Source organism: Biomphalaria glabrata, chromosome 3, assembly GCF_947242115.1.
Source record: "Biomphalaria glabrata chromosome 3, xgBioGlab47.1, whole genome shotgun sequence".
Lineage (NCBI taxonomy): Eukaryota > Metazoa > Mollusca > Gastropoda > Planorbidae > Biomphalaria > Biomphalaria glabrata.
Window position 1 is genome coordinate 8,168,794 of NC_074713.1, and position 19,015 is coordinate 8,187,808.

General features: G+C 37.9%; 1 protein-coding gene across 6 annotated transcripts in view; it reads left to right on the forward strand.

Annotated features, from left to right (window-relative positions):
- LOC106058107 (uncharacterized) overlaps window positions 1-19,015 on the forward strand; it is a 57,515-nt gene that overhangs the window by 28,253 nt on the left and 10,247 nt on the right. For 5 of the 6 annotated variants that reach the window (XM_056023311.1, XM_056023312.1, XM_056023315.1 and 2 more), the window contains exons 2-5: window positions 7,743-7,873; window positions 9,680-9,892; window positions 11,915-12,114; window positions 14,593-14,770. In XM_056023311.1, the coding sequence (XP_055879286.1) occupies window positions 9,708-9,892; window positions 11,915-12,114; window positions 14,593-14,770 (563 nt within the window). In that variant the 5' untranslated portion in view covers window positions 7,743-7,873; window positions 9,680-9,707. Of the gene's footprint in view, window positions 1-6,019; window positions 6,164-7,742; window positions 7,874-9,679; window positions 9,893-11,914; window positions 12,115-14,592; window positions 14,771-19,015 lie in introns of those variants that run through there. The other variant, XM_056023314.1, reaches the window with a different exon arrangement.

Consider the following 19,015-nt stretch of genomic DNA (forward strand, 5'->3'; position numbering starts at 1 on the left):
TTTGACATTGTTTCGTTTCATTTTTCTTGCGATTTATTATTATGTCGCCTGCTCGCCTCCACGTTTCTCCATATTGCTTTTCCTTCTTTTTATCTGTTTCTGAATTTAATGCTAAAAAAACGTTAATGGGATCTGAAATATCAAAGTGTAAAGTGCTTGTTGAAAGTGTTGCCGATGTTATAATATCGTAAGTCTTTCTGATGACACGATGCCACGAGCTACGTGTACGACTATATATATATATATGTGTGTGTGTGTATGTGTGTTTGTGTGTTTTGTTTGTGTGTGTGTTTGTTATTTTTACATTATTAATATTCATGCATATGTATTCAATGAACTGATTGTTATAGAGATACGGTTCAGTGATCAGTGTCAGCCTAGCCTAACTGATGTTATTGAATACCCATATAATTGGTGGTTTTGTTAAGGGTCAATCTCTCATTCAAGATCTCAAGGAAGAAGCCTTTCCCTTTGGTTAAGAGAAGTTTTAGTCCATACGGTGGCGTGGTTAATCAACATCAACAAGTTAACATCGGCCTAGTTTGAAATGAGCATCAACATGTTAACATCGGCCTAGTTTGGAATGAGCATCAACATGTTAACATCGGCCTAGTTGGAATGAGCATCAACAAGTTAACATCGGCCTAGTTGGAATGAGCATCAACATGTTAACATCGGCCTAGTTTGGAATGAGCATCAACATGTTAACATCGGCCTAGTTGGAATTAGCATCAACAAGTTAACATCGGCCTAGTTGGAATGAGCATCAACATGTTAACATCGGCCTAGTTGGAATAAGCATCAACAAGTTAACAGCGGCCTAGTTTGGAATGAGCATCTACAAGTTAACATCGGCCTAGTTTGGAATGAGCATCAACATGTTAACATCGGCCTAGTTGGAATGAGCATCAACATGTTAACATCGGCCTAGTTTGGAATGAGCATCAACAAGTTAACATCGGCCTAGTTGGAATGAGCATCAACATGTTAACATCGGCCTAGTTTGGAATGAACATCTACAAGTTAACATCGGCCTAGTTGGAATTAACATCAACAAGTTAACATCGGCCTAGTTGGAATGAGCATCAACATGTTAACATCGGCCTAGTTGGAATGAGCATCAACATGTTAACTTCGGCCTAGTTTGGAATGAGCATCAACAAGTTAACATCGGCCTAGTTTGGAATGAACATCTACAAGTTAACATCGGCCTAGTTGGAATTAGCATCAACGAGTTAACATCGGCCTAGTTGGAATGAGCATCAACATGTTATCATCGGCCTAGTTGGAATGATCATCAACAAGTTAACATCGGCCTAGTTTGGAATGAACATCTACAAGTTAACATCGGCCTAGTTGGAATGAGCATCAACATGTTAATCGGCCTAGTTGGAATGAGCATCAACATGTTAACATCGGCCTAGTTTGGAATGAGCATCAACAAGTTAACATCGGCCTAGTTTGGAATGAGCATCAACATGTTAACATCGGCCTAGTTGGAATGAGCATCAACATGTTAACATCGGCCTAGTTGGAATTAGCATCAACAAGTTAACATCGGCCTAGTTGGAATGAGCATCAACATGTTAACATCGGCCTAGTTGGAATAAGCATCAACAAGTTAACAGCGGCCTAGTTTGGAATGAGCATCTACAAGTTAACATCGGCCTAGTTTGGAATGAGCATCAACATGTTAACATCGGCCTAGTTGGAATGAGCATCAACATGTTAACATCGGCCTAGTTTGGAATGAGCATCAACAAGTTAACATCGGCCTAGTTGGAATGAGCATCAACATGTTAACATCGGCCTAGTTTGGAATGAACATCTACAAGTTAACATCGGCCTAGTTGGAATTAACATCAACAAGTTAACATCGGCCTAGTTGGAATGAGCATCAACATGTTAACATCGGCCTAGTTGGAATGAGCATCAACATGTTAACTTCGGCCTAGTTTGGAATGAGCATCAACAAGTTAACATCGGCCTAGTTTGGAATGAACATCTACAAGTTAACATCGGCCTAGTTGGAATTAGCATCAACGAGTTAACATCGGCCTAGTTGGAATGAGCATCAACATGTTATCATCGGCCTAGTTGGAATGATCATCAACAAGTTAACATCGGCCTAGTTTGGAATGAACATCTACAAGTTAACATCGGCCTAGTTGGAATGAGCATCAACATGTTAATCGGCCTAGTTGGAATGAGCATCAACATGTTAACATCGGCCTAGTTTGGAATGAGCATCAACAAGTTAACATCGGCCTAGTTTGGAATGAGCATCAACATGTTAACATCGGCCTAGTTGGAATGAGCATCAACATGTTAACATCGGCCTAGTTGGAATGAGCATCAACATGTTAATCGGCCTAGTTGGAATGAGCATCAACATGTTAACATTGACCTAGTTTGGAATGAGCATCAACAAGTTAACATCGGCCTAGTTTGGAATGAGCATCAACATGTTAACATCGGCCTAGTTGGAATGAGCATCAACATGTTAACATCGGCCTAGTTTGGAATGAACATCTACAAGTTAACATCGGCCTAGTTGGAATGAGCATCAACATTTTAACGTCGGCCTAGTTGGAATGAGCATCAACATGTTAACATCGGCCTAGTTTGGAATGAGCATCAACATGTTAACATCGGCCTAGTTTGGAATGAACATCTACAAGTTAACATCGGCCTTGTTGGAATTAGCATCAACAAGTTAACATCGGCCTAGTTGGAATGAGCATCAACATGTTAACATCGGCCTAGTTGGAATGAGCATCAACAAGTTAACAGCGGCCTAGTTTGGAATGAGCATCTACAAGTTAACATCGGCCTAGTTTGGAATGAGCATCAACATGTTAACATCGGCCTAGTTGGAATGAGCATCAACATGTTAACATCGGCCTAGTTTGGAATGAGCATCAACAAGTTAACATCGGCCTAGTTGGAATGAGCATCAACATGTTAACATCGGCCTAGTTTGGAATGAACATCTACAAGTTAACATCGGCCTAGTTGGAATTAGCATCAACAAGTTAACATCGGCCTAGTTGGAATGAGCATCAACATGTTAACATCGGCCTAGTTGGAATGAGCATCAACATGTTAACTTCGGCCTAGTTTGGAATGAGCATCAACAAGTTAACATCGGCCTAGTTTGGAATGAACATCTACAAGTTAACATCGGCCTAGTTTGGAATGAGCATCAACATGTTAACATCGGCCTAGTTGGAATGAGCATCAACATGTTAACATCGGCCTAGTTTGGAATGAGCATCAACAAGTTAACATCGGCCTAGTTTGGAATGAACATCAACATGTTAACATCGGCCTAGTTTGGAATGAACATCTACAAGTTAACATCGGCCTAGTTGGAATTAGCATCAACAAGTTAACATCGGCCTAGTTGGAATGAGCATCAACATGTAAACATCGGCCTAGTTGGAATGAGCATCAACAAGTTAACAGCGGCCTAGTTTGGAATGAGCATCAACAAGTTAACAGCGGCCTAGTTTGGAATGAGCATCTACAAGTTAACATCGGCCTAGTTGGAATTAGCATCAACATGTTAACATCGGCCTAGTTTGGAATGAGCATCAACATGTTAACATCGGCATAGTTTGGAATGAGCATCAACATGTTAACATCGGCCTAGTTTGGAATGAGCATCAACAAGTTAACAGCGACCTAGTTTGGAATGAGCATCAACATGTTAACATCGGCCTAGTTGGAATGAGCATCAACATGTTAACATCGGCCTAGTTTGGAATGAGCATCAACAAGTTAACAGCGACCTAGTTTGGAATGAGCATCAACATGTTAACATCGGCCTAGTTTGGAATGAGCATCAACAAGTTAACAGCGGCCTAGTTTGGAATGAGCATCTACAAGTTAACATCGGCCTAGTTTGGAATGAACATCAACATGTTAACATCGGCCTAGTTGGAAAGAGCATCAACGGGTTTACTTCAGTATCAACAATGTCAAGTTTGTGTAACATTTACAGTAGAGCATAAGTTTAACAGCGCATACAATTACTTTCAAATAATTCTTGAGTGGTTCAACTCTTGAGTGGTTCAATTCTTGAGTGGTTTAATTCTTGAGGGGATCAATTCTTGAGGGGTTCATTTCTTGAGGGGTTCATTTCTCTCCTTTTCATTTTGGACAAAGAAAAAAAACATTCAGTGGCTCTTTACTATGCGCACATCTTCTTATCTTATATAATACAGACGTTACTTCAAAAAAGAAGATGATTACGTCCTATGCATTCAGTCACGCATATTAATCAATGACTTAAATTCTGCCAAGTCACTGGTTTTCCTGGCTAGCTCAGGCAACCTATTCCATGCTCTGTTGCACTAGGGAAGAAAAAGTATTTGTACTAATTTGTCCTAGCATCAATGGAACTATGGGATAGAATGGGTTTATTACACATAGTTTTACATGCAATAGGCCAATAATCAAATGTGGCGACCCCGGAGACTAGGTGGAGCTTCAACAGGTGCACAGTTTGAAAATGCCCGACCCTGAACTCTCATCGTCTCTAGTTGTAGCCTTCACCGCCCTCTCTTTTTTTTTTCTACTTAAGTAACTTCTGACCTTCAGTTCCTTCGACAGCAAAGAACGGTACGTTCCAGGCACACGTGCGAACTACAACTGGAGCCAATCAGATGGCAGGTTATCCGAGAACACCGACTTTCATACTGTGGCATTAATATTTTTTTCAACGGAGAGTTATGTCCCATTTGAAGATGTAATCCCATATCTTTGCGCGACGAACGCACGCAGGCATTCAGTCAAGTTGCCTACCATTTCATGGGAATGTAAATGTCATGACTTTTCTCGTGCTTTGAATCTCTAGGAAAACAATTTCTTCACAAAAGAAGTAATGACAAAATTATGACGGTGCCGGTACATACCTTTTCTAAAACATGAAATTATCTAAATAAAAAGGAATAAAGTGTTATTCATTCGGTGGAGAAGTCTGCGACACAAAATATTGATATTATAATCATGAGTCATAAGTAAAGTTTGTTAACCTTGCAAATTACTACCAGTCTCCCTTGCTCTCGTTGCTCTCGGTACCAACCACAAGCCCATTTACAATGTAACGTTATTTAGGCTTATGAATTAAGATATACATAGGAGATGAAAATAATGTAGAAGCCCAATACTCCTTATTGTCGATGCCCCTCCATTACCCCTCGCGGTTCACCAAACCCCCAATCGGTAAGCTAGTACCCAGGTTAAAAAGTAACATGTCTCTTGAAACAGCTTCAGCGCATTTTCGTGGAAGGCACCATCAAGTAAAAGGCAATAACAAGCAAAACAAATAAAAAAAAAATACTTAAAAAACAACAACAAAGCATCCATTAAGTGTAGTGGTATCAATTAGCTTGGATCAGTCATGTAGTTAAACATGCAATATTTCTAGACCAACAAAAATAAAACTGTGCGATTAGAAATATTTTTACCAATTGTTTTTGTTTAGCCCAATATCATGCCTTTAGCTTTCTCAATACGCTATGATCCTATCTCTTGTCTGTAATAGTGGGAAAGGGGCAAAGACCAGTCGTTAAAGAGGGCCTGAACACTGACATTCAACGTTACCACCTGTGGGCTTTATAGACCAATAGTTCGTTGCCTCAAATAACAAATATAAACACACTCAACTAGTTCTTTTTTTTTTGTAAAATCAGACAGTACTAAATATTAATACATAATAATAAATAAAGGGCATAAAATTATACATCGTGCCCTGGGCATCTAAGAACTTAAATCCGGCACTGAATACATTTGCAGATACACTTTTGCACTCGCATTGAGTTGATACTCGAGAATTCCGTTCTTCTAAAAAGGTTACATGTCATAAGTCTTAATGTGCTGCTTGGGTTTTAACAAAGACATCTGTTACTCCATCAGCTTCAATGATACTACTGATATTTCAATGAGTGTTCGTCAGTTATCTTGATGCGTGTCTTGCGTTGTCTTATCAACCGTGGGAAACATTTTTTTTTATCTTATTTTGCGTAGGGACGCTCTGGCTGTATCATTGTATTACCGCTTACGCTATGAATAAAAAACAAATATTTAAAAAGGATATATTCAATAAAAGTTTTACCACTTTAACATTGAATGCCTAGTAGGAGTGAGCATTGCTAAGGTAAGTTTCTAAATAATAAAACAAACGGACATTCTCCATGGAAACAACAATGTCTACAATTCAAATCTTATCTTATAAACTACAAACGTTCCTTTAAAAGAGGAGATATTTACGTCCTAGGTGTATCCCTGCGTCTATCTAGTCGTAAGTGTTCAACATGGATGGAACTGAATTCTGAAAATAGTCACTAAAAGTATTCTAAGAAATGTATTGTGTGTGTGTGTGTAAAAAAAACAACAACTGTTATATATACTAAATTAGATTACTGTTTCTACTGAGAACTACGATACACTAATAACTGCCTGGTCGTGCGGTTTTCGTGCTGGAATGTCGTTCGTATTTATCAATGGTCCCGGGTTCAAACCCTGCCCGCTCCCATCCCCCGCCGTCCTGTGGTAGCTTTGTACTAGGAAGTAAACTATCTTCAACTCTGAAGGAACATCCAAAACATGTCAAACGTTTTACAAACATTTTGCAACTCCTGCTGAGCATTTGATTTCTTTTGGTGTTTTTCATTCACGTAATTGTGTTTCAACTCGTTCATGTCCATTCTATCCAAGCTCTTCGATCTGATACCTCCTCTTGGATTTGTTACCGCCTCTTGGAGTTGTTACCTCCTCTTGGAGTTGTTACCTCCTCTTGAATTTGTTACCTCTTCTTGAATTTGTTACCTCCTCTTGGATTTGTTACCTCCTCTTGGATTGAAACAAAATGTCTCTCACACGTTCTCTCTCTCTCTTTTTTGGTCACACTCACTCTCAAAACAAGTGTTTCCCAAACTGTGTTCCGCGGAACTCCAGTTTTCCTCGAGGCCTGAATAGCTGTACCACGAACTACTGGAATAATTAACTAGTATGCCACCACGTGAATAAATCTCACTTAGAAAAATAAGCAAAGTGTTCCGCTAAGTACTCAGAATATGTGAAGTGTTCCGCTAAGTACTCAGAAAATGTGAAGTGTTCCGCTAAGTACTCAGAATATGTGAAGTGTTCCGTTAAGTACTCAGAATATGTGAAGTGTTCCGCTAAGTACTCAGAATATGTGAAGTGTTCCGCTAAGTACTCAGAATATGTGAAGTGTTCCGTTATGGAAACAGCTTGGGAACCACTGCTCTAAACTATATTGATAGAACGAAACAAAATCTACCATATCTAGACATTTGTTTGTTTTACATAAAAAGCTCTTTGAACATTGACCCGGCCCCAGCGAGGACCAGCTTTGTACATGATATTTTTTTTGAAACATTACTCCCGACATAATTATATTACATAACATAACAATATACATAAACATATCACAATGAGATATTCCTTGTCACAACACAATGCTATGAGACAATCATGAACGGGCAAAAATAAATGCAGTACAAATATTCAAATTCAGTCACGTGATTTAGTGTCACACTGCTTTGTAACAAAATCCTAGCCAATGAAACCCCATTGTGTGTCCACGTGCTATTGAATGCCGTAACCGAAGCCTCTGTCCGGAGAACAGCAGGGTGCAAGGACAACAGGATTATTTATTTATTTTGTGTGCTGACACTAGTCAATTCCTTTCATTTTTTTCCCTCTCTCCTCAGCTCGTTCAATCTGCCAATACTGACAGCCTTCCATGGAACGTATCCCGAGCTACGGGCCCGCTGGAATATGAGAGACCGTAGAGATAGCCAGGAAAGAATCGTGCCACACCCCCCGTCGCCGTGAATTCATTGTAAGTCTATAAATACATTGCATGGATTTGATTACTACCTCCATTGCTTTTGTTGGGGTTTTTTTTTTTGGCATAGTCATAGATAATGACCAGAGACAAGGACCCGTTTGACCCTCTCTTCGTGTTTACCCGCTTTGACGTAGACTAGAGGTAATGTTCATTTTCCCACTGGCTATCTTTTTTTTTATGCCTTCTGTTATTTTATCACAAGTTACAATTATTGTTTGACATTTGGTTGTATCACTACATCTAGCAAGACAATATCATTTATGTAAATTTGATTGATGTTTGTCGGGTAGCTTATTGAAACATAATATCAACAATTGTGGCTTAGAAGCAGGACCGGACTGGCCATGTGGGCCAATGTCCAGTGGGCCTGTATCATATGGACCGGTGATGCCGCCGCCGCGTGGAATTATATAATGATTATTATATTCTTTTGGGGTGTGGTGGTTGAGTAGTAAAGCGCTTGGCTTTGTAACAGAGGGATCTTAAGTTCGAATCTCGGTGAAGACTGGGATTTTTTAACTTGGGAATTGTTAGTCCACTCAAGACTAACGGGCATCTGACATTGGTTGAGGAAAGTAAAGGCTGTTGTGCTGGCCACACGACACCCTCGTTAACCGTGGGGTATACAAACAAATGACCTTTACTTCAGCTGCCCTATAAATATTCTCTTTTAAAAGGGATCATCTTACATTTTATAAAAGATTTTAACAAAGTTTCAAATGTAATACTAGTCTAACAAATATTTGGTAGTAATATCAAATCAAACCTTGATGCACACTATTAGCGGACGTTAAGTAACTTCCCCTTTAAAGTGTTATGACTTTCACCTAACAAAATCAGAGGCGTAGCTAGGAATTTTCCATCATGGGGGCCCGGGGGCTTGACCTCTTTAGGGGCCCTGCATTTTGCGTAATATTTAACATTTAATGTAAAAAAAAACAACAATTGTTTGGGGGCCAGCCTCTGTGGGGCTCCGGAGGATTTTCAAATTCTCCTCCCTCCCCCATCCCCAGCAACCCCACTGAACAAAATATTCATTTTAAAATCAAATAGATAAAACAAGCTATGTCAACAATGTTAAATGGAGAGACCACTCTTGCCAGCTAAATGTCTCAAGAGTTGCAGTTCTTGTATCAACTGTTTTTATTACAGTTAACTAGTTGCTCATTTGTTTTCAAATACATTTTTAGTTTCGCGTCACGAGCCTCCAATGCTTCTTCCACATTGATGTTATTTTGGGCTATAAATAGAAAATGTTTAGAAATGTGGATGTGCAGTGTTTCAAAAAAATGAATAAATGTTCCTGTATCTTACATAGCTGCCTTATCAACGCTTCCTGCATCATTTACACCAGCGCTACAAAATGATAGTTTTATATATTGAAATCTCAAATATAACACAATAAACTATCAATTTATGTCAACCCATCCTTGGTGGATCCGGGCGTGAGGCTTTAAGGTGATCGAGCCTCCTCTCCCTTTTCAAAGCGTATCCGTTCTGGATCCGCTCTTGAAACCCACAGGACGCATGCGTTAAGTTTTCGATACTTTTACAAACTGTATTTGCGGGCCGTATATCATAATGATATGACAATCCCAGGTCTTATTATAAGACACACAGTCCACCCCAGTTTATATGGAAGGAATATATGTACATCTCATACTGACTGTCACAAAACAAAACGAGGTGACTACTTGCAGTGTTCAAACTTAGTAATAGTTTGTACGACACTATTAAATGTGTCCCAATATTGATGACGTCAATTGACATTAATTTTCTTTTGTCTTTGTTTTCAAGACAACTAGGTCACAAGTGCCCGGTCGCCATGGCTGCTGATACTGCTAGTGTCTTTGTGTTGAGCCTGAGGACGCTGTTGCTGCTCGCGTGTTTACTGTCGCAGCACACGACTTCGTCTGGACCGACCAAAAGTCCAACAGATGCCAAAGACTACGTGGGCTATGGCGTGCTACTGGATGGAGGCAGCTCTGGCACAAAGATGAAAGTATATGGGTCAGAGATTTCTAACTTATTGCTTGTTCTTTTAACCCAAACAAAAACACTACATTCTAGATTCTTCTCTATTTTTACTTTAGTCTCTATAGAGTACAAAATTTTTTTAGAAACTATTTTTTGTATCGTAAACTATCGATAAGCTAAGGAGATGGGTCATCCACTTCCAAAAAAAAATATGCCTTAGGGACTGACTCTGGCAAGCCATCGGACCTCATTCAACTTTGCTTTTCTTTTTTACTCTTTTAATGGACCTCATTCACCAATCGTAAACAAACAATATTGAGCCACGTGCTTCTCATCTCTTCTATACAAATTACGAACTAATTTTATTCAACAATCATTATCACGTGACAGTTTATTTCATTGTTTTATCAATATTATCACGTGACCGTTCGTTTTGGTGAATGAGGTCCATTGATGGGGAAAAAAAAAACACTTCCCGGGCGTGAAAAAAAAATGACCCAACATTAAAGCTAAAAATTATTTTTGTTTTTATTCTTTGGACGTTCGTTCAGTATTGAATATTATTACGTCATAGGTCAAACTCCCTGGAGACGGCAAGGGATAGAATCGGGCAGGGCTCGAACCGAGACTGATCGTCATAGAAGGCCGCAACACTGACCTGCGACATCGCAACCTGTAGGCAGTTGAGATCAATTGCTCGTTGCCACCTCATAGTCTGTGCCGCATGGCAACGAGCTATTAGCCTCCACTGCTCACAGGTTGCGACGTTACAGGTCAGTGTTCAGGCATTCTATGATTGGTTTCGCTGGAGCTCAGGACCATCAGGACCAAGCAGCCATCTTTTAAAGTCTCCTTCTCGAGCTAACATTGTCTCTATGGGCTCGAAAGGAAAGGAGTCAAGAGGGTGGTGTTCCATTCATACCTAGACATTCTATTGAGAGATCTTATAGCACTATCTTCTCTCCGCCTTTTTCGTTTCATAACAAACTTCAGATTGCAACTTTTATTTTCGTATAATTAGTGTCTATTTCTTTTTTCTAGGCGCTGGAGATTTCTATCTTAACTGTTACTTACAGTGATCTGCTCTTCATTTACTTTTTGATCTTTAAGCAACAAAATAAGATAAATACGACTTAACAAAGAACAAAGAAAAAAAAGCGATAATGAGAAATGCAGGTGCGATGTGATGTGATTTAGCCACGTGATTCTCTATCTCTTCTATACAAATTACATTCATACAGGCTGTAACTTGACAGATTTTCGTTGTTTTATCAATATTATCACGTGGCTAACTGTTTGTTTACGATTAGTGAATGAGGTCCATTGATAGAGATTTTGAAATACATGTAAATAGACCAAAAAAAAACAATGTCAAGGACTCTTGAAAGTTCACTGTTGCCAACTAAATATCTAAAGAGTTGCAATTCTTGTATCAACTCTATTACACGGCTAGTTAGTTGCTTTGGTTTCGAAATATATGCGTGATTCAGTCAAAGAGTGCATTTCTTCCATATTTTGTGCTAAAATCTGTAGGCTTTAAACGTTTCAATCCGCAATCCTTCAACATTTTAAAAAGTATCATATATTTATTTATACAGGGAGGAGCGGTGGCTGATTAGTAAAGCGCTTGGCTTCCGAACCGAGGGGTCCCGAGTTTGAATCCTGGTGAAGACTGGAATTTTTAATTTCGGGATCTTTAGGGCGCCTCTGAGTCCAACAAGCTCTAATGGGTACCTGGCAATAGTTAGAAAAGTAAAGGAGGATGGACGATGAGTTGGCCACGTGACACCCTCGTTAATCGTGTGCCGAGAAATAGATGACCTTTATATCGTCTGCTCTATAGACCGCAAGTTCTGAAAGGGGAACTTTACTTACTTGTTATATGCAGAGCTTATTAATACTTTTGTTTCTGCACAGGACATACACCAAATATCCAGCTATTTGTTCTCACCCGCATACATGCCGATCTCGAATTAGCTTTAGACATTACTATCAATATCTTTGATGTCTGTGAGATCACAAGACTTGACTTTAAAACTATTTCATGCACAACAGATGGAAGCCCCCCACCGCCACCAAACGGGTGCCCACCGTAGAGCTGCTCAGAACCAGGCGCTTCTCTCCAGGAGTACATACGCTCTACTCGCACTGGGTCAACATGACACGATACATTGGCAACATTGTAGAAGCCGCCAGACTTGCAGTGCCCAAGGAGAAGCATTCAGATACACCCATTTACATGATGGCCACGGCAGGTGGGTAGGGCTCATTTCAAACTCCTTGCACACTGAGTTCGTGAATCGATCAATCGATCGATTGTAGTCTATTTGTGTTGGCTATTTTGTTTTTTTATCGTTCTACATTTTAGAGTTGGCACTTTTTTTTTTTTCATTTAGTCAAAGTGAAACTTTTTATCTTCCTCGTGACGTGTTCTTTTTACCACGGAATTAAAGCGGTCAATTTTTTAAAGCTCTCTCTCCCTCTCTCTCTCTCTCTCTCTCTCTCTCTCAGGTCACACACACACACTAAGTGACAACTAAGTCTAAGTGACATTCTCTCTTCCCCCCCCCCCCTCGCTCTCTGTTCCTTAACTCTTTCTCTCCGTAATTATTTATCACATTCTAGTGGAATCAACGCTGGTATCGTCAGTCATGAGAGAAAGAGTTAAATGATCAATTAGCAGTGGTTGTAATTTAAGAAGAAACCATTTCAAAACTGTTTCTTTCCGCGTCTGTGTAGCTCTACCTGTGTCTAGACAGAGTAGCCAATAGCAACCTAAACCACGTGACTACCTACCAGCTGATCACAAAGTGCATTTATACTCACTCTTTCTAGTTTCTCACACACACACAGTAAGTCTTAGCGGCTTTCTACCATGTTTCGTTCTCTCTCTATCTCTCTCTCTATCTATCTATCTCCCTATCTCTTTCTCTCCCTCTCTCTCTTTCTCTATCTCTTTCTCTCTGTATCTCTGTCTCTGTCTCTCTCTCTCTATATATATATATATATATACTACTACACTCACATTCACTGACTGCTCACATTGTCACGTGCATTTTCCCGTTCTCGAGTTCGTCTTGACCCAACATGTTTTTAAAGTGTGTGTGTATGTGAAAGAGAAAAAGAGGGAGAAAGAGCGAGTGAGAGAGAGAGAGAGAGTTATGTAAATAATGCCATATGACACAAATATTTACTTGATGTCATATAACATGGGGCGCAGTGGCTGAGTGGTTAAGCGCTTGGCTTCCGAACCTGGGATACTGGGTTCGAATCTCGGTGAAGACTAAGATTTTGAAATTTGGTATTTTTAGGGCGCCCCTGAGTCCACCCAACTCTAATGGGTACCTAACTTTAGTTAGGAAAAAATAAAAGCGGTTGTTCGTTGTGCTGGCCACATGACATCCGGATCTTTAACCTTTGGCCAAAGAAACAGATGATTTTAGCATCATCTGCCCAATAGATCGCAAGGTCTGAAAGGGGAGCTTGACTTGACTTTTTTTTATAACACACAGCTTATGACTTATGACTTACAACTATGTTCCTACTGACATATGGCTTACAGCTACCTATCTGACAGGACACATTACTAGCTATTTAATTAACTCTTTCACTCCTAACTGACGATACTAACGTTAATTTGACCCCATTAAATTAAATTAATTTTTGTCATTATAAACTTTAATTTGTGTTATATAAAAATAACATGAATTCTTCTATAATCATATACCTTATACATTTCCTGATTGCCTACAAAAAAAGTTATTACAGCTTAATCATAAGAGGGTAGTCAAACACAAATAAGCAAAATGAATAATTCCATCGGAACGTGTAAAATAATTACGGAGAGAAAGAGTTAAATGACTTTTGACACACAGTTGCTTATTTAATGACATGCTATTAACCACCGTCTACTAAAATTTTAAGAATTATTACAATTTCAACACATTTTTTTCGACATTTCAATATGGGAGACTTTGGACCAGGGTTAACCCCTAACCCTTGCTTTGACTTAATCTAAACCCTGAAGTAGCCCCCCAAAAAATACTAAAAGCTGGGAAGTTTTTTTTTTTTTTTTTTTTTTGGTCAAAATTTTACTGTATTCAAATACGAAAAAAAAAAAAAAAAAAAAAAAGTTTCAGTTCACGGTTTCCTTCTGTGGAGAAGTGGCCATGGGTCATCTCATAGAAATAGGTGACAACCTAGGCATTATCTATGGTCGAAACGATGTCTCCCATGCAACAGCCCCCCCCCCTCGTAGCTGCTGTGTCTGAAGGAATGGCAATAGCATATACAGTTTGGGATCAGCGGCGTCACAGATTCTGACAGGTTGTAGCACTGCATGCTGCACGCTATTCCTGATATTTTCCTGACAGTTTACTCCCTTAGCCTTTCCCATGTTTGGATATAGCCGCAAGGCAGAGAAGGTTTGGATTCCTTGGTGTCCTTCTCTATGTGTATAATCATCCAAGATTAACAAGCCACTCCTGCCCAAAGTTTATTGACTTAGAAGCCAGTCGCTCGCCTTTTCCCTGTTTGAGTCGAAACGTTTTGAAAGTGGAGAATAAGAAAAATGAAACAGGAACTGCACGATTTTGTTCAGCAATCTAAAACCAAGTTTAGTCTGGGTATATTTAAAACTTAAAACTTGTGCAATGTTCTGTTTGCTAGTTTAAATGTTTTGGCTTTTTAAAAAATGTTTTTTATTCAAATGACAATTAATGTTTTTGTTTAAGGTGTCCGAACACTAAGTTTACGAGAGACGTCCATCCTTTTTGACCACATTAGACTTGAACTCGCCAACAGCGGCTTCTCCTACCATCCACAAAAGGTGGATGTCCTCTCTGGGGAGGAAGAAGCCGTTTACTCCTGGATAGCTGCCAACTACCTGCTGGGTTTCTTTGACACTGAAAAGTAAGGGTTTTTTTTTCTCTCTCTAGAAATGTGACTTTTGTTTCTCTCGTTTTCGATTTCAAATTTTAAAAAGAAAACAAAAAAAAAAGGAGGGGGGGGGGAGAGTTCATTAAAATAATTAACTTTATAGTTAATGAACTTTTTTTAAATGAGAAAAAATGAGTGATTTGCTACTGAAGTGGGTCAATCTGTCCATATTAAATCAATACAGCTGGATCTAGATTCTTCATTTCGGCGGCGTAGTGGGGAGTCATAGATACTGTCAGAGGCGTAGCAACCATGGCGCGAAGGGGTTAGTTGTGCTTTGGCCCATGACTACTAGAGATCCATTAAAAACATAGTTGTTTATTAGTTCTTAGAGGACTTACAGGCAGTGTTACTTGTAATAAGTCGTTACTTAATCTGGTGTTACTTGTAATATGTCGTTACTTAATCTGGTGTTACTTGTAATATGTCATTACTTAATCTGGTGTTACTTGTAATATGTCGATACTTAATCTGGTGTTACTAGTAATATGTCGTTACTTAATCTGGTGTTACTTGTAATGTGTCGTTACTTAATCTGGTGTTACTTGTAATATGTCGTTACTTAATCTGGTGTTACTTGTAATATGTCGTTACTTAATCTGGTGTTACTTGTAATATGTCGTTACTTAATCTGGTGTTACTAGTAATATGTCGTTACTTAATCTGGTGTTACTAGTAATATGTCGTTACTTAATCTGGTGTTACTTGTAATATGTCGTTACTTAATCTGGTGTTACTTGTAATATGTCGTTACTTAATCTGGTGTTACTTGTAAAATGTCGTTACTAAATCTGGTGTTACTTGTAATATGTCGTTACTTAATCTGGTGTTACTTGTAATATGTCGTTACTTAATCTGGTGTTACTTGTAATATGTCGTTACTTAATCTGGTGTTACTTGTAATATGTCGTTACTTAATCTGGTGTTACTTGTAATATGTCATTACTTAATCTGGTGTTACTTGTAATATGTCGTTACTTTATCTGGTGTTACTTGTAATATGTCGTTACTTAATCTGGTGTTACTAGTAATATGTCGTTACTTAATCTGGTGTTACTTGTAATATGTCGTTACTTAATCTGGTGTTACTTGTAATATGTCGATACTTAATCTGGTGTTACTTGTAATATGTCGTTACTTAATCTGGTGTTACTTGTAATATGTCGTTACTTAATCTGGTGTTACTTATACTGGTGTTACTTAATCTGGTGTTACTAGTAATATGTCGTTACTTAATCTGGTGTTACTTGTAATATTTCGTTACTTAATCTGGTGTTACTTGTAATATGTCGTTAATTAATCTGGTGTTACTTGTAATATGTCGTTACTTAATCTGGTGTTACTTGTAATATGTCGTTACTTAATCTGGTGTTACTTGTAATATGTCGTTACTTAATCTGGTGTTACTTGTAATATGTCATTACTTAATCTGGTGTTACTTGTAATATGTCATTACTTAATCTGGTGTTACTTGTAATATGTCGTTACTTAATCTGGTGTTACTTGTAATATGTCGTTTCTTAATCTGGTGTTACTTGTAATATGTCGTTACTTAATCTGGCATTACTTGTAATATGTCGTTACTTAATCTGGTGTTACTTGTAATATGTCGTTACTTAATCTGGTGTTACTTATACTGGTGTTACTTAATCTGGTGTTACTAGTAATATGTCGTTACTTAATCTGGTGTTACTTAATCTGGTGTTACTTAATCTGGTTTTACTTAATCTGGTGTAATGGCTCTATTATTCCCTACTTGAGGTACAGACATTGCACTGTCGTTTTGATAAATACAAACAGGATGAATCGATTTGCTTTTTGTTTACAGTCAACCTTCTAGCTTCTTTTTGTGGAGAGGGGGAAAGGGAAGAAGCACTGCCATGGTCACGTAGCATAAAGCAGTTGTTACTTTAAGTTTATTTTTAGTTTTCTGCAAGCGTCTACGGAGCAGGGGGAAGGTTAATTGTCGACGGGTTCTTGGAACAAGCATGCTTTCTTTGAACAGAAGCGGACAAGTTAATTCCATAAAAGGAAATTTAGCGGGTCGAAAGGAGTTTGGTTTTGAAAATGAGAGAGAGGTTAAGTAATAACAAGTATTTGAAAGGAAGGGGAAAGTCCGTTGTAGTTATGCGATTGAACGAAGATAGTAAACTTGTTTAATTGTATTGTACATTGTGTATATTATATTCAAGTGATTCCTAGTTCCGGAATTAATGTTTTGTATTTATTGTTGAAAGATCTTCATTGTTTGAATTAATAGTGTACATTTTAATCCCCCGCATAACAATATTATTTGTTCAGTAGTTGTTTAAAATAGAAATCTACACTAAATTGCAACATCAGAAGTGTATTGTCTGATCAACACAATCTCATCGTAACGTCAAGTCACGTCTAGAACTCTAATTCAAATGATCGTTAAAATCCAATTTTTGAATCCAAGTGAACAGGTAGGCCCCTACATGATACGCCACTGGTTTAACCAGAGTGCCTTAAAACACCGATTTGAATTCGTGGAAAAGAATTTCTGATAGAAATGGCGTGTCAATGTTTAGTCTTCTTTAACTACGTGATAAAAAAAAAATATGTTCCAAGTTAAATATTTGACTTAAGTTACATAACTGTGTATATACTTATAGTGTGTAGCCGCTTTAGCGTAATTACACCAATGTGCCTTCTAATATGGCGTGAAGATGATATGTTATAGCTATGTGCCAATCTGCATATTGAAATTGTCCTTGTTAACCTTGCTATAGTGAATTAAGGGATTTCGTTAAAGTGATGATAAACTAGTATATTAGCTTACAAGATTAACACTTCAGACAACCCCCCCCCCCCCCCAAAAAAAAAAGGGAGAGAATATATCTTCTATCAGATTTTTTCAGGAACTTTCGAAGTGTGTGTTTGTTTCCCGTGAATCTCCTCTGAGATTCAAGATATAGATCACTGATTACGTTTTCTTGGGTGTCTTTAAATTTTCGGATATACCTTATATACTTATTGATATACCTTGGTTTTCATTGCACACATGATTGTAACAATAACCGATTCAATCTTCTTGGGTTACAGTTCGTTTTGTTACCTATTTTGGTGTTTGTAAGTACGCATTTGAATGCATATAGGTAGAAGCATTTTTGAGCTAAAAAGAAAAAGGTTAAGATGAGATATTTTGGTTAACATATCCTGCCGGCTGACTACTGTGAATACAATAAACTACCTCCATAATGTCTACAAAGGTGATATCAAATCACTCTGTCTGTCTGTCTGGTAAAAGTTTAAACATTTTTTTAACCATTTCCCGTTCTCGGATCAAGTTAAAACTTTGCGCAATTATTCATCAAACCTGAGAAGACATGAAGCAGTAATAAAAAAAAATAACCAATTAGTTAATTAATTGTTGGTGATTAATTATTTTGTTTAATATAGAAGAAATTAGGGGAATAAATGCTACTTAATGAGAGATGTGGATGTATGGATGGATTTAATCCCTTTATTACGTTTTTGTTTCTCCCACTTCTTCCATTCTCGGATCAAGTTGAAATTTCGCACCATTATTCATAGTCCATGATAATACACGACTCAATCCAAAAATTGACATATTAACCAGTTAGTTAATCATCATTTAGTACTAATTAATTAATTTTGTTTTATATAGCAGAAAGGGAGCTTAACCCTGTAATTTTCAGATAATGTTAATAATTAGCGGTTCTTTCCCTTCAATAAGCTTTGAAAAAAGTATTCTCTTTTCTATTGCTTGTTTTATTTTGATTTTCTATCTCATGCTCATTTTGTTGTCTAAATCAAATCACATTTTGGCTTCAAGAGTGTTTTTTTTTCTTGCTTTAGTTTGAAAATTGAATACGTGTTCATGTAAACATAGTCTTCTCACACAGCAGCACATTGATTGTAATGTATATCAACTCAGAGTGGTGCCAATCTAAAAGCAAAGTATCATAACTTGTAGGTTTAAAAAAAAAGAAAGACCAACGTATCAAATGATAAGTATTTACCTGGACCACAGAACTTCAACGTAAGCTATTTCCTGCAAAGCCTGACCTATATAAGTTCGTGAAGTGCAGCTTAAAAAAAAAAAAAAAAAAAAAAAAAAAAAAAAAAACTTTTTCCTAATTTTTTAAAAATCTTGTTGAGTTTGAATGTGAAACACATTTCTTCACATTTTACCAATAAAAACATCTCAAAGATTTTGAAACTCAAGAGAAG